This window comes from Bubalus kerabau, chromosome 5, assembly GCF_029407905.1.
Source record: "Bubalus kerabau isolate K-KA32 ecotype Philippines breed swamp buffalo chromosome 5, PCC_UOA_SB_1v2, whole genome shotgun sequence".
NCBI lineage: Eukaryota > Metazoa > Chordata > Mammalia > Artiodactyla > Bovidae > Bubalus > Bubalus kerabau.
Window position 1 is genome coordinate 40,696,748 of NC_073628.1, and position 15,886 is coordinate 40,712,633.

Below are 15,886 nucleotides of genomic sequence, written 5' to 3' on the forward strand. Positions count from 1 at the left end.
TACCAACAGCATTCTTCACAGAGCTAGAACAAATAATTTCACAATTTGTATGGAAATACAAAAAACTTCGAATAGCCAAAGTGATCTTGAGAAAGAAGAATGGAACTGGAGGAACCAACCTACCTGACTTCAGGCTCTACTACAAAGCCACAGTTATCAAGACAGTATGGTACTGGCACAAAGACAGAAATATAGATCAATGGAACAAAATAGAAAGCCCAGAGATAAATCCACGCACATATGGACACCTTATCTTTGACAAAGGAGGCAAGAATATACAATGGATTAAAGACAATCTCTTTAGCAAGTGGTGCTGGGAAATCTGGTCAACCACTTGTAAAAGAATGAAACTAGAACACTTTCTAACACCATACACAAAAATAAACTCAAAATGGATTAAAGATCTAAACGTAAGACCAGAAACTATAAAACTCCTAGAGGAGAACATAGGCAAAACACTCTCTGACATACATCACAACAGGATCCTCTATGACCCACCTCCCAGAATATTGGAAATAAAAGCAAAAATAAACAAATGGGACCTAATTAACCTTAAAAGCTTCTGCACATCAAAGGAAACTATTAGCATGGTGAAAAGGCAGCCTTCAGAATGGGAGAAGATAATAGCAAATGAAGCAACTGACAAACAACTAATCTCGAGAATATACAAGCAACCCCTACAGCTCAATTCTAGAAAAATAAATGACCCAATCAAAAAATGGGCCAAAGAACTAAATAGACATTTCTCCAAAGAAGACATCCAGATGGCTAACAAACACATGAAAAGATGCTCAACATCACTCATTATCAGAGAAATGCAAATCAAAACCACTATGAGGTACCATTTCATACCAGTCAGAATGGCTGCGATCCAAAAGTCTACAAGCAATAAATGCTGGAGAGGGTGTGGAGAAAAGGGAACCCTCTTACACTGTTGGTGGGAATGCAAACTAGTACAGCCACTATGGAGAACAGTGTGGAGATTCCTTAAAAAACTGGAAATAGAATTGCCTTATGATCCAGCAATCCCACTGCTGGGCATACACACTGAGAAAACCAGAAGGGAAAGAGACACGTGTACCCCAATGTTCATTGCAGCACTGTTTATAATAGCCAGGACATGGAAGCAACCTAGATGTCCATCAGCAGATGAATGGATAAGAAAGCAGTGGTACATATACACAATGGAGTATTACTCAGCCATTAAAAAGAATACATTTGAACCAGTTCTAATGAGGTGGATGAAACTGGAGCCTATTATACAGAGTGAAGTAAGCCAGAAAGAAAAATACCAATACAGTATACTAATGCATATATATGGAATTTAGAAAGATGGTAACAATAACCCTGTGTACGAGACAGCAAAAGAGACACTGATGTATAGAACAGTCTTATGGACTCTGTGAGAGAGGGAGAGGGTGGGAAGATTTGGGAGAATGGCATTGAAACATGTAAAATATCATGTATGAAACGAGTTGCCGGTCCAGGTTCGATGCACAATACTGGATGCTTGGGGCTGGTGCACTGGGACGACCCAGAGGGATGGAATGGGGAGGGAGGAGGGAGGAGGGTTCAGGATGGGGAACACATGTATACCTGTGGCAGATTCATTTTGATATTTGGCAAATCTAATACAGTTATGTAAAGTTTTAAAATAAAATAAAATTAAAAAAAAATAAAATAAAAATGTAAAAAAAAAAATTGAAGGGAGACTAGTTTGCATATCAAATAAGGTTGAAATTATGAAGAACTAAACAGCAGCTATGGAGATGGAGAGGTATAAATAGATACTGAGCTAATTATCACGAGGCTTAACCCTGTGCTTTTGACGTGGAACACATTTCTTCCCTCATCTGACTGATGAACCAAGTGTCTTTGGGAAAACTTGAAGAAAAGCAAAGGCAGAGTTAGATGATAACTTCCTCTGTTTAGCCTTAGAAACTCACCTGTACTTTTATTATAATGTTATTATGCATAGAAGTTATATTTGATTTTGAACTTATAGGCTTTGAGACAGGTAAAATGTTAATAGATTTTCTAAAATTTTATAAGGTGTGGATGGTTGTCAAAGATAGGCCACCATAACTTTGGCTTATGGCTGAAGTCTTGTAACAGCCTCGCGGACCTATGAGAGATAAGGTTAAGTTTCCTATGAAGAATGGTTCTTATAAATACTAGAACTTGATTAAACAAGGTATGAGTGGGGAACATTCCTCTGTGTGTGTGTGTGTGTGTGTGTGTGTGTGTGTGTTCACACCTCCACAGAAGGGACAACCTCAGAGCATGAGTCCTCCCTTTGGTATCTCTTCTAATTGCCTGTTTTTAATTACCTAGAGATTAAGTACACTGGAGAAAGCAGGGGCCTTTAGCAAAGGAACCTCACAAAGCACAGCAATGAATTCTTCATTTTCATGGTCTTATTCACCTCTGAACCCCTAGCATCTAGGGAAATGCCTGGTGACCTAAAAGAAGTTCCATGAAAATATGCTCTTCAGGGAGTTGATGCTTTATGAACACATGATGCTTCAGAGATGTTTCCTATCCAAAATCTGCCAACATATTTTAGCTAGACTTCATCTGGTTTATCTCAACCTCTGTTTATCAATTACAGTGTAACAATAATTAGGACCATCTATGTAAAAAGACAAATGAAAACATGTCAATATGTTGAGAAAACAGGCAAGGACATGATATTCCTTGCCCCAGGAACATTAAAAGCTGAATCACTTAACATTCTCTCCAAGAAGAAAAACCAATTACAACATCAAAAACCACATTTTTTTTTTTTTTAAAGAAAAAGATATCTTTTTTCTTTAAAAAACCAAGAGCCTCTTGGATAAGCAAGAGCCTCACAGAAACACCGTTTGTTTTTCATAGAGCTTCAAATTTTAGTCTGATTCTAGGCTCTGCCCATTTCTTGCTTTTGCAGGGTCTGAAAAGTCAATTACTCTAAACATAATCTGCAGCCTTAGGAGCTGACGCTTTGCCAAGTAATTTAAAGTGCTTTGCTACGGAAAACTTACAATTTTTCTCTTTTCTTTGAGATGATGCTATGGCAGTAAATTGTGTATACAATTAATTCATCCCTGGACATTTGCTATTAGTTCAAAGAGCTGAGAACTTGGGTATTCAAAAGGCAGAGAATACAGATGCCTGATTCCTTATTTTTGCTGACTTGCCTCCATTCTTCCAAATGTTGATCAGAGATGAACTGGTACACAGGGAAAAGTGCTTCACAGGCTAACTTTCACAGAAGTAGCTTTCATTGCCATCTAAGACTATAACTACAATTATCAATGTGGGCATACTTCTGAAATACCCTGTGGGAAATTCTCAAATGCCCTGAAAAATATACATTAACACATACTGCAACTTAAAGATGAGGCATTGCTTCAACATTTCTGGTTGGCCTTTTCAATTTACACCTTTGTAAAAAGTTGCCTTTAGTATAACATTTTGCTCTTTGTCAATGCTTGACAAAATTTGGTTGGATGAATTGACAGATATTTTCTTATAATATTCTTTTAAGGCAAAAGATCCCTAAATATTTTTACTTAATCATGAGTAGAAGTAAGAGTCCATTGTTGATGATGACAATGGATTTAGGATCTTCATCATTAACAGAGTTGGCTAAGTGCTTGTCTAATTTAAGCTCTTGTTGGCTATGGGCTTGTCTAAGTTCTTGCCTACCTTTGATGTTCTCTAAGTTATTCAAGGTCACAGTGGAAAAAGCAAGGGAGGGTGTCATAAATGGAACTAGAATCTTTGAACTTGTCCCCAGAATTACTGGCTGTATTTCAAGAAACATCTGCTCAGTATTTCCCACTGGAGAGAAAGCAAATAATCTCTGAAAGGAACTGCCCAGTCTTCATGAAGAACTGAGAGCTACCGAATCAATCTATAGTATAGACAGTGACCATTAAGAAAACTGAAGGAGAAAGTGAAGGACGCAAAATGAGTTCTAGTCCACTGTTATTTGTTTCCACGCCCAGATTTGTTCATTCATGGAGGTATTTTATACCCCTCCTAAAAACTGGGTAAAGCACAGCTTGAGTCATGACCTGTTCCTGAGATAGGTATCTGTTTGCTTATCAGTAGATCTTATTTCCACACGTACTTAGGCACTCGATAATTCTGAGCTCCTGCTGTGCCAGACTGGGCTAAGTGTTAGGGATATAGCAGTGAACAAAATAGATGCCGTTTCACTCATTGACCTTGCAGCCCAGAATGTGAGAGAGCCATTTCGTTTAAAAATCACATGTACATTTATAAATTGCTTGAGTCAAATGGGAAAAGAGAGAGAGAGAGAGAGACTAGAGCAGGGGACCTGATTTTCTCTTTCAAGGAGCTTCTCCGCTGAAGTACAAGTTAAACTTAGACCTAAGATGACCAGCAGTTCATCAGGCAAAGTGTAAAAAGAGCTTTTTGATTTGAGGAAAGAGCATGTGTGAAGCACTTGAGATGGGAAGAGATTTAGTGCATTTCGTAAAGAAAAAGGCTGGTGTGAGCAGTGTTGTCAGCAAAGGGAGCAGTGACATGAGATGTCTAAGAGGCAGGCAGAGGCTAGATCATGCACGGCCTGGATACTATGCTAATGACTTTGCATTTTATCTTAATGCAAAGGTGAGAGTGCACACTGATCTGTATTTTTAACAGATCACTTTGGCTGTACTGAGAATAAAACAGGAGGACAATAGTGGAAAGAGTGAGACCTATTAGGGGACTGTTATAGGTGACGGAGGCTTGGATTAAAGCAGTGGAAAGAGATGTAAAGGAGAATCAATACATTTGAGATATATTTTAGAGGTAGGATCAACATGTATTTAAGGTGGATTGGATGATGGGTGTGAGGGAAAACAAAGTGTGCAGCGTGATTTTCAAGTTTTGGCTTGGGCAACGGAGTAAATATATGTGCCATTTACTGAACTGGAGAAATGTGGAAGGGGCTAAGAATTTCAGTATCCGTGTATGTGGACAATACTACTGAAATGGATATGTGTGTGTGTTATTTTTTTATACAAATAAATAAGAAAAAATATGAAAAAGGAAAGAAGAGGGGAAAAGAAGGGGACAGAATGATAATAAATAGAAAATAGAATTTCCAAGGGGAAGATAGAGGGTGGCGGTTGGGACTGGTGGGGGTCAGGACTGCTGAGGGTATGTAATATGAAAAATACATATTCAATGGTATAGTAATTTTTTTTTTTTAATTTGGGAAAAATCCCCTATGGCTTTCATCATGCAGATTACAGAAAGTAAATGGAGTAGAATCATTTCTGGTGGGTCTACACAAAGGTGGACTGTCATCTACTTTACTGGTGAGTTTTTAAGAAGGGCTGTATCAAAACCCCCAGGGGAATGCAAGGAATGTGACTCTTGTGTTCATAAAAAGAACATGGGTTAAAAAGTAAAAAAGATTCATTGACACTGAGCTAGAAGAAGGGAGATGAGAAGGCAGGATAAAAATAGAGATAGGAAAGACAAAGAGAAATGGGTGGATTTGGCCAGCAAGCAAAGATGTCTCTGCCACCATGCCTATGTGAGTGCAGGTGCTAATGGCCATCTGGTGTGAATCCCAGCCCGGCCACTCAGTGGAGGGTGATCGCAGGCATGGCAGGTACCCTCTCAAGCCTTGATTTTTTTACTTGTAAAGCAAAGATAATGATAGCATCTACATCATAAGGTGACTGTCAGGGTTAGCAGAAATAATTCACCAGAAGTGCTTAACAACACTCCTGGCTCAGAGGAAGAGCTCAATAAACGTTAGCTGCCTTAACGTAGCTGACTATTTATAGATGCATAATTACTAGAAAGTCATCATTGTAGTCTGCCTCCTCACTTCCGTATGGCGACTTTGCCCCCTTAGTTTCAAAATCATATAGTTCACTGTATCAAGAAATAGATTTATGATTTGTTAAACATATTGGAGGATTTAATTAATATTTATAAAGAATTTTTTCAAAGAGCAAAGCTGTTAGGCTTTGCTTGTTGCAAATTAATGAAAATGCCCTAACGTAGCCAAAAATATGTTTCTCATTTATTTCTAGAAATGTTAAGATATAATTTAAAATTTGGTATTTAACTCCCCTCAAGAGGCAAATCATTGACTTCTAAACTTATTCTTTGAAAATCTCCAAGAACAGAGATGATGTTCTAAGGAGATCTTATTCACTATGAATCACTCAAAAAAATCTATGTTTTCTCTGTCCTAATAATATTATGAAGCCATGTGAAAATATTCTGTCAGAAAACATAACAACACAAGCACCACATTCCCTGTAGAAATATTACAATTGAGATCCTCCCATTTTATACTAAATTGGAACTATCTTATGAAACACTGTAGTCTCTTTTTCTTTCTGTTGCTGACTGGCTGCTACAGGAAGATAGGAGTTTATTGCTTGTTATACATATGCTTTAGAATTATAATGTAGAATTATGTATAACCTTTAGACTTAGAACAATTTACAAATTTTTGTAGAAAAACTCAAAACATTCTATGATCAAATCTGAACTCCACATTTATTGAGGGAACTGCCTTAACTGCTCTGACTTTAGCTTTCTTATATAAAATGCCAGTTACTAAGTAAGACAACAGATGTAAACACCTCGCATTATAACATACTGTAGAGGTGAAGATTATATTCTTTGTGGTTAGTTAGCACCAACTAGTTCTGTAGTTTTGGAATGAGTTAATACCTAAAGGAGTCAGTTAAATGATGACATTAATTTAATAATTTAGTTAAAATATGAAACGGCAATAATAGTATCAACTTCTTAGTCAATGTGATGCATGGAGCAGAGCATTACTATTTAAAATGTACGAATCAAGAACGCAGTTCTCTTTGAACCTTCCGTATGAGGGAAAGGGTGCTAATTAAATTCCAAAATGAATTCTTTGGGAAAAATACAATTAATGCCTTATTAACAATGCATGGGGAACGAGAACATTTGGAGCATCGTGTGATCACGTGTAAGGGCTCTGTGATCACACCAGGACATCAATGCTCTCCATGTCTCCCCCTGCCCCATGGGAGCAGAACGGCTCTCCACCCTGAGGAAGCTGTAGGGTGCAGAGCGGCGGGCAGAGGCGGATTCTACCCGTTCGTCCTCGTGGAAGCACATGCAACCGGAGAAGATGAAGTGAGAAAGCGCATGCAGTACCTGGTCATCTCAGAGTCGGGGAGCAGGCCTAGGTGGTAGTGGGGGTAGGGAGCTGAGAGAAGGAAGCTTTTGTCACACTCAACAGGGGAATAGTGCCTGGGAGAAGCAGGCTTATCACACAGTTTGTTCACAGTGCTGTAAACGGGTTCCGGAGGCCTGGTGACACAAGAGAAAGAGACGCAGGGTTAGCACTCAGACTGAACGACAGGCTGTGAGCAGCATCTTACCACAGGCGACAGCGAATGCCCCAAACAACGCCACGGGCTTCACGAGGCCTAAGAGGCTCTTCACAAATAGGTCTCCGGGTTAGAAATCACAACTTTGGCGGACATGTGGCATGACTAAAAGTCACGTGTCAGATACCTCAGTAGAGTCACAGAAAGAGACATGCGTGGGTGCTCAGTCGTGCTCGACCCTGGGACCCCATGGACCGTAGCCCGTCAGGCTCCTCTCTCCATGGAATTTTCCAGGCAAAAGTACTGGAGTGGGCTGCCATTTCTTCCTACTCTAGGGAATCTTCCTGACCCAGAGATCGAACCCACGTCTCCTGCACTGGCAGGCAGATTCTTTACTACTGAACCTCCTGGGAATCCCAACAGAGTCATAATCAACCTTTAAATGCCATATCTTTTTAGATAAGCCTGTCTGAAAGGCCAAAATTTGGGATCCTCTGACATGGCTCCTTCTTACACTGGAATCTCATCTTAAATGTGAACTTCACATAGACTTTCTCTGGCCACACTGGCCAGGACACCTTGAAATTTTTCATAGCACCTATTCATATTTTATCCATGGACGGAGGAGCTTGGTGGGCTACAGTCCACAGGGTTGCAAAGAGTCGGACACGACTGAGAGACTTCACTTTCACTTTCATTCGTATTTTATAATAATCTTTTCTCAGCATAAAATAACCTTTTACATATTTTCTTTAATTTTTATTGTCACTCTCACTATACGATAAATTCTATTAGGAGATAGACTACATTTATTTTTTTAACCACTTACAGTACTTACATAATAAGTACACACTTATTATGTGTGGCACATAATACATACTCTATATGTTGACCACATGTACAAATGAATAAATGAATACAACTTCCTATATTTATACTGCAAAATTCTTGCTTGGTGATTTGTGGGGGGTGGTTGGTTTTACCTAAGAATCGAATAGGTTCCTCCATATATTTATTCATAGTGTGCTCCCTGCCCCCTAGAGTTCATTTCAGAGAGTTTTCCACAAGGAAGATTTTAGTAACATTTCTATTAAGTGAATTCATCTAGGGATACTGAAACATTATCTAAAATAGCAATATTTTTATAGCTGTTATTGACAAACATGCATATTATGATCAGATAAAATTTTCTATAGTTTCTGGTCAAAGATCCATATTAAAAAAAAAAAGTTTCACAACTCTCATCTCCATTTTTTAAGTACATGGTCTGAAAGTAAATTTCAATATCTTTCCATTATGTAAGAATGAAAAGATGGGTATTGAAATGAAAGGACTATGAGCAGTCAGGGTCATGGACCCAGAAAGTGTAGCCTTAGCGGGGAACGTTAAGGAGCAAGTCAGGAAACTGGGCCATGCCCAGAGCCAAATTGCACCTCCTGGGGCCACAAGACACCGGAGGCAGCAAGTGGTGGTCACGAGCCCGAGCAGAGGCACAGGAAGTGGACTCAGTGACGGTATGGTCTATGGTTCTGGAGCTCCAGCCCTCAGTGTGGCTCTTCCTGTATAACAGGCACTCAGTCAGTGTGGGCTGAGAATGGAGAACAGGGAAGAAAAGAGGGTAAACCAAGCATTACAAATGAACTACCTAATTTATAATATTGCTGTGGCCAATCATGTGATGTCAGCGTAGACATAATGTCTAGAGACCTGGATTCTTTTTCAACACAAAGCTTTCCATGACACAGAAGGCGGTTCCTTGGCGTGCTTATTTTGTGCAACACAGTAGAAGGGCTGAGGAGGACTCCAGAGGCCTATCTGTCCTATGGAATAATGACCTCAGTGGGAAAACGAAGTACTTTACAGTGGAGTCGGCTGGTTCTATCCCAGTGGCTGTAACATTTACAAGAAGAATTAAAAGTTTTTAAAATAAAAGAGCCAGATTTATTAGGGAATCTATCCTTCAAGAAGACAACGGCTCTGTTTTAAGAAAAATCCAGTAAGTTCATAAATTTCTGTTTATCAATTTAAACATATACATAATTTATACTGGTAAATACAGCACTTAAAGGAGGCAACTGCAAATGATTCTTAAAAACTGTTCTTTTTTTTTCTTCATATGATATTTATTTTTTTCTTTCTGACTTATTCACTCTGTATAACAGGCTCTAGGTTCATCCACCTCACTAGAACTGACTCCAATGCATTCCTTTTTATGGCTAAGAAATATTCCACTGTATATATGTACCACAACCTCTTTATCCATTCATCTAATGATGGGCATCTAGATTGCTTCTATGTCCCAGCCATTGTAAATAGTGCTGCTAGTAAAACAGTACTGATAAACCTATTTGCGGGGCAGGAATAGAGACACAGACATAGAGAACAGACTTTGGACACAGCAAGGGAAAGAGAGGGAGACAAATTGAGAGAGTAGCATTGAAACACATACACCAGCAAATATAAGCTCAGCTCAGTCGCTCAGTCATCTCCGACTCTGCGACCCCATGGACTGCAGCACACCAGGCCTCCCTGCCTATCACCAACTCCCGGAGTTTACTCAAACTTATGTCCATTGAGTTGGTGATGCCATCCAACAACTTCATTCTCTGTCATCCCCTTCTCCTCCCACCTTCAATCTTTGCCAGCATCAGGGTCTGTTCAAATGAGACAGTTCTTTGCATCAGGTGGCCCAAGTATTGGAGTTACAGCTTTAGCATCCACTTCCAATGAACATTCAGGACTGATTTCCTTTAGGATGGACTGGTTGGATCTCCTTGCAGTCCAAGGGACTCTCAAGAGTCTTCTCCAACACCACAGTTCAAAAGCATCAATTCTTCGGTGCTCAGCTTTCTTTATAGTCCAACTCTCACATGCATACATGACTACTGGAAAAACCATAGCTTTGACTAGACAGACCTTTGTTGGCAAAGTAATGTCTCTGCTTTATAATATGCTGTCTAGGTTGGTCATAACTTTTCTTTCAAGGAGCAAGCGTCTTCTAATTTCATGGCTGCAGTCACCATCTGCAGTGATTTTGGAGCCCAGAAAAATAAAGTCTCTTTCTGTTTCCACTGTTTCCCCATCTATTTGCCATGAAGTGATGGGACCAGATGCCATGATCTTAGTTTTCTGAATGTTGAGTTTTAAGCCAACTTTTTCACTCTCTTCTTTCACTTTCATCAAGAGGCTCTTTAGTTCTTCACTTTCTGCCATAAGGGTGGTGTCATCTGCATATCTGAGGTAATTGATATTTCTCCCAGCAATCTTGATTCCAGCTTGTGCTTCCTCCAGCCCAGCATTTCTCATGATGTACTCTGCATATAAGTTAAATAAGCAGGGTGACAATATACAGCCTTGACGTACTCCTTTTACTATTTGGAACCAGTCTGTTGTTCCATGTCCAGTCCTAACTGTTGCTTCCTGACCTGCGTACAGATTTCTCAGGAGGCAGTTCAGGTGGTCTGGTATTCCCATCTCTTTCAGAATTTTCCATAGTTTATTGTGATCCACACAGTCAAAGGCTTTGGCATAGTCAATAAAACAGAAATAGATGTTTTTCTGGAACTCTCTTGCTTTTTTGATAATCCAACGGATGTTGGCAATTTGATCTGTGGTTCTTCTGCCTTTTCTGAAGCCAGCTTGAACATCTTTAAGTACTGGGTTCATGTACTGTTGAAGCCTACCTTGGAGGCTTACTATGCTTTGAGCATTACTTTGCTAGCGTGTGAGATGAGTGCAATTGTATGGTAGTTTAAGCATTTTTTGGCATTGCCCATATATAAAATAGATAGTAATAGGAAGTTGCTGTATAACAAAGGGAGCTCAACGTGGTACTCTGGGACAATCTATGGGGTGGAATGGGGTGAGTGGGAGGTTCAAGGGGAGGGACATATGTATACTTATGGCTGATTCACACTGTTGTATGGCATAAGCCAACGCAATATTGTAAAGCAATTATCTTTCAATTAAAAATAAAATTTTAAAAGTATATTTATCAGTTTTTACAGATAATTCACTGATAAATACTTTTTTAAAAATTTATTTTTAATTGGAAGATAATTGCTTTATAATATTGCATTGGCTTCTGCCATACAACAATGTGAATCAAGTTTTTTTGTTTGTTTGTTTATCACTTTATATAAGTAATTCATGGGCTCCCTAGGTGACTCAGTAGTAAAGAATCTGCCTGCCAGTGCAGGAGACAGAACATGTGGGTTCAATCATGAGATCCAGTGGATTTCCTAGAGGCGGAATTGCAGCCCACTCCAGTATTCTTGCCTGGAGAATCCCACGGACAGAGGAGTCTGGCGGGCTACCAGTCCACAGGGTGGCAAAGAGTGGACAGAAACTAAGCACACACACCCACGTGATTCACACAGTGGGAAGTTATGTAAAAGAAGACACACTTTCAACTAGCCATTGAAATACATCTTTTAAAACAGTCAGATTGAATATTGTTCATGATTTGGGCACAGAGAGTTGCTTTTGCTTTCTTGACATAATCAGCTTTACAAAGATTAACATATATTTCCCATGGTTTTAGAGACAGAAAGATGCATGATTCTGATTAGACAAAGTCACCTTGGGAGATCACAGTCTTATTTATACCTAAAATGTGCTGTCTGCACAAAAATTCAGCTTGGGAAAAGTGTTGTATTAAATAGGCTGCATAAATATGAATTAAATAAGAAATGAAGAGACAGGTATGAGCTCTATGGGAATTATTCTGGGTAGGTTATCACAAGAGGACCTGCTTTTATTCTTCAATTTTTCCACCCTGAAACAGCGCTACTGTGGCAGAGATGGCTGGGTTGCTTCCCAAACATTCATTTCACTTATTTCTTAACCCTTTTTTCTCATTAATGGAAATCAAAACTTTCATTGGTCACTTTTCCTGTAATAAAGATTTTTATTTCTCAGTTTTGTAGGTAGATGTGGCTCTGGGATTTGTGAGATGGCTGCTTAAAGGGAAGCTGACTTAGCTGAGACCCCTGCAGTTTTACTCTCTCCCTCTGCTGACCTGGAATCCAGATACAGTTGCTGGAGCTTCAGCAGTCTTCTTGGACCATTAAGCAGCCTTGAGGATGAAGGTAAACAATTCAGATAGCAGAGCATATTGGTAGAGCTTATGTTACTGGTGATGTAGAGTGATAGTATATACCACCTCTGGACTACCTATTTCTGGATATTTTTGTGTGTAAAAATAAACCATTAATATCTTGTTTATGCTATTTGGACCATAAAAAATGCTAAGCACTGAAGAATAGATGCTTTCAAACTGTGGTGTTGGACAAGACTCTTGAGAGTTCCTTGGACTGCAAGGAGATCAATCCAGTGCATCCTAAAAGAAATCAGTCCCGAATATTCATTGGAAGGACTGATGCTGAAGCTTGAATACTTTGGCCACCTGATAGGAAGAGCTGACTCATTGGAAAAGATCCTGATGCTGGGAAAGAATTGAAGGCAGGAGGAGAAGGGGATGACAGAGGATGAGATGGTTGGATGACATCACCGACTCAATGGACATAAGTTTAAGCAAACTTCAGGAGATGATGAAAGAGAGGGAAGCCTGGCATGCTGCAGTCCATGGGGTTGCAAAGAATTGGACATGACTGAGCGATTGAACAAAAAAAATTCTTTTATTATATAAATAGTACCTAATATTAATGGATATTTGTTTGTTGTTTAGTTGCTCAATCGTGTCTGACTCTTTGCGACCCCATGGACTGCAGCCCGCTAGGACCCTCTGTCCATGGGATTTTCCATCAGGAACACTGGAGTGGGTTGCCATTTCCTCCTCCAGGGGATCGTCCTGATCCAGGGATCAAACCCAAATCTCCTGCACTGGCAGGTGGATTCTTTACCACTGAGCCACCAGGGAAGCCATTAACAAATATACTTCTACAAAATAAAAGGCTGATTATCTAATACAAAGAAATAACTATAAATAGGACCTACCATAAGGTGCTAATACATTTAACTCTGTCAGCAGTCCAAATAACACTTTCTTTATACACAGAAAACTTTAAAGAATGCTATTTTCTTACTATATAATTTAGAACCCATGGTTGTTTAGAGAACTCACTGCATCTTTATTTTAAAAAAATACATACATAAAATAGTAGCTAATCTAAACTGCAAGCACAGGGCCTAAGAAAAAAGGAATCAATGACTTTTTCAGGCCATAAAACATTTTCATGGTGATGTCATTTCAGCAATATTGTACTTTCTGCCTAGAGAGCTTATTCAATTTTCTCAGTCTAATATTGTCTCCACAGACCAAGAAAATGATGTTACCAATTTTCTTCTAGTTTTTTTTTTTTTAACCTCAGTAACACTATATTTGGAGACAAATTATGAGAATTAAACCTGTTTAATACATATATACCTTAAGGAAAAAAAATCCTACCTGTATTGTACTCAACTAAGTAATGAAAATATTTTACTATCTGACCTCTATAATAAAATTAAGACCAAAAACATGAGGCCTGATACATTGTTCAGTGCCGAACTGATGATTCTTTTCCCTATATTTTTGGGAACCATTTCAGGAACATAATATTATTTCACAGCTCACATATTTAGAAGATATGGCATTTGGGGCAGCCTTAAGTGTCTTAGATGTTCTAAAGTCACTTCCAGAATTGTTTCATAGTGAATTGATTCCTTGCTTAAGCTTAACTATTCTTGATTCAAAGTTTTATCAAAGTCAATTAAAAGAGATACACCTACTGATGTTGCAGGCTTTCATTCCTTTTCTATTTTTTAAAATATTATTTTATACAGTCACTGGGTAAAGAATGGGAAGCCCATGGTGGCTCAGACAGTAAAGAATCTGCCTGCAATGGAGAAGACCCGGGTTCAGTCCCTGGGTTTGGATAAAGAGTAGACATATTAAACCCAGTTTCTTTTCTTTTCTTGATTGCCCAAAGCCTTGATTTCTCAGAAGATGGGTAGATAAAAAAACAAAAAAACCCCAAAACATAACAAAAACCCTCGACAGACTTGACAAAGACTTCTTGAAATACTGACAATGTCCTCTTGCAACCAAGTAACTAAATTAAAAATATCAGAGAGAATCTCCTTTCAAATGATGTAAAAATATGGTTCACATTTGAAGATTTCTGTCTGCTAGTTTGTGTTATGTGCTGCATAAGCCACAGTAAAACATCCACTAATATCCTTCTATGCAAGTTACCGTCTGAACATACAGAATGGCTCTTTGAATGAATGGATAGAGAATGGTTAAAAAAAAATCTATATTTATATAGCTTTTTTTTTTTTTTTTTAACCATTCTCCATTGAGAGAAAAGACTCAATGAGAAAAAGACTTCCAACTCTTTCAAGAAGCCGTAAGTTATTCTGAATTGCCTGACTAGGTTTCAGATTTTCAGATCATCATTAATTACAGGTAATACAGAGCGACAGAAACTCCAATGTTCTAGGAAACTGACAGCTATAAGTACTTGGTATGCACAGCTCATCAGCTCTCAGAGGGACGGGCTTGTGTATGTGCAAGTCTGGCCACAGCAACGCCTGCCCTCACTTCCTGTGAGACTCACCTCAGAAGCTGGGGCCCCTCAAAGGCTTCACAGCTCTGAGCTTCACAAGGCTTAATGCCAGCAGTCAGCATTCCTGCTATTTCCCTACAGTTATATTCTCTATGACCTCTCTGCCAGACAGACAAGAAACGCCAATTTATGAGCTGACACTGGGATCTGGGTGGCAGGAACAGATGTTATCGTCACTTCCAATATATGCAGGAAAGAAGTGCCGCGGGGAAATGACTCTGGGCAGTATGAATCAGCCAGACACAACTGAAAGGGCCTCTTCATCCCACTGCAAACCTCCTAGGTCAGAAGGTAATGAATACGGAAATGCAATCCAAGGTACCTACAGGCTCTCTTCATTCTGCTGATGTCCCCAGAAGAGGGGGAAACGCAGTTAGAGACATTAGCATAATCTCTAAGAGAATTTATAAACAAATCATTTATCTTGCTGTCCACTTATCAGGGGCCGTGGATAAATGGCTTTGTACTCTGCAGTGCTGAGCCATCAGCATTTATTTGCATATCTATGGGTTTATAATTGCAGGCTCTTATAGTATATAATTAGTACACCCCAGCCTGTGGTGATCTTTCTTTTCTCTGGACACCATTAGCACTTGCTATTTGTTCTGCTTTCTGGGGGCAGTTTTAATTGCTCATCCACAATGCTAGTATATTAGAGGGAGGTACTTCACTCAACCTTATTTTAAGGAAAACCACCTTCCGGTAGTCACCTAGGGACATGAGAGCTGGACCATAAAGAAGGCTGAGCGCTGAAGAATTGATGGTTTCGAATTGTGGTGCAGGAGAAGGCTCTTGAGAGTTCCTTGGGCTGCAAGGAGACCAAATCAGTCAATCCAAAAGGCAGTCAACCCTGAATATTCATTGTAAGGACCGATGCTGAAGCTGAAGCTCCAATACTTTGGTCACCTGATGTGAAGAGCTGACTCACTGGAAAAGACCCTGATGCTGGGAAAGACTGAGGGCAGGAGGAGAACA

At 39.3% G+C, this 15,886-nt stretch overlaps 1 protein-coding gene across 10 annotated transcripts in view; it reads right to left on the reverse strand.

The window, feature by feature from the left end:
* DLG2 (discs large MAGUK scaffold protein 2) overlaps window positions 1-15,886 on the reverse strand; it is a 1,420,652-nt gene that overhangs the window by 558,253 nt on the left and 846,513 nt on the right. For 8 of the 10 annotated variants that reach the window (XM_055581486.1, XM_055581487.1, XM_055581495.1 and 5 more), the window contains one exon: window positions 7,165-7,320. The exons of the other annotated variants lie outside the window; for them this stretch is intronic. In XM_055581486.1, coding sequence (XP_055437461.1) covers window positions 7,165-7,320 — 156 coding nt within the window. The remainder of the gene's footprint in view (window positions 1-7,164; window positions 7,321-15,886) is intronic. 10 annotated transcript variants of the gene reach the window in all.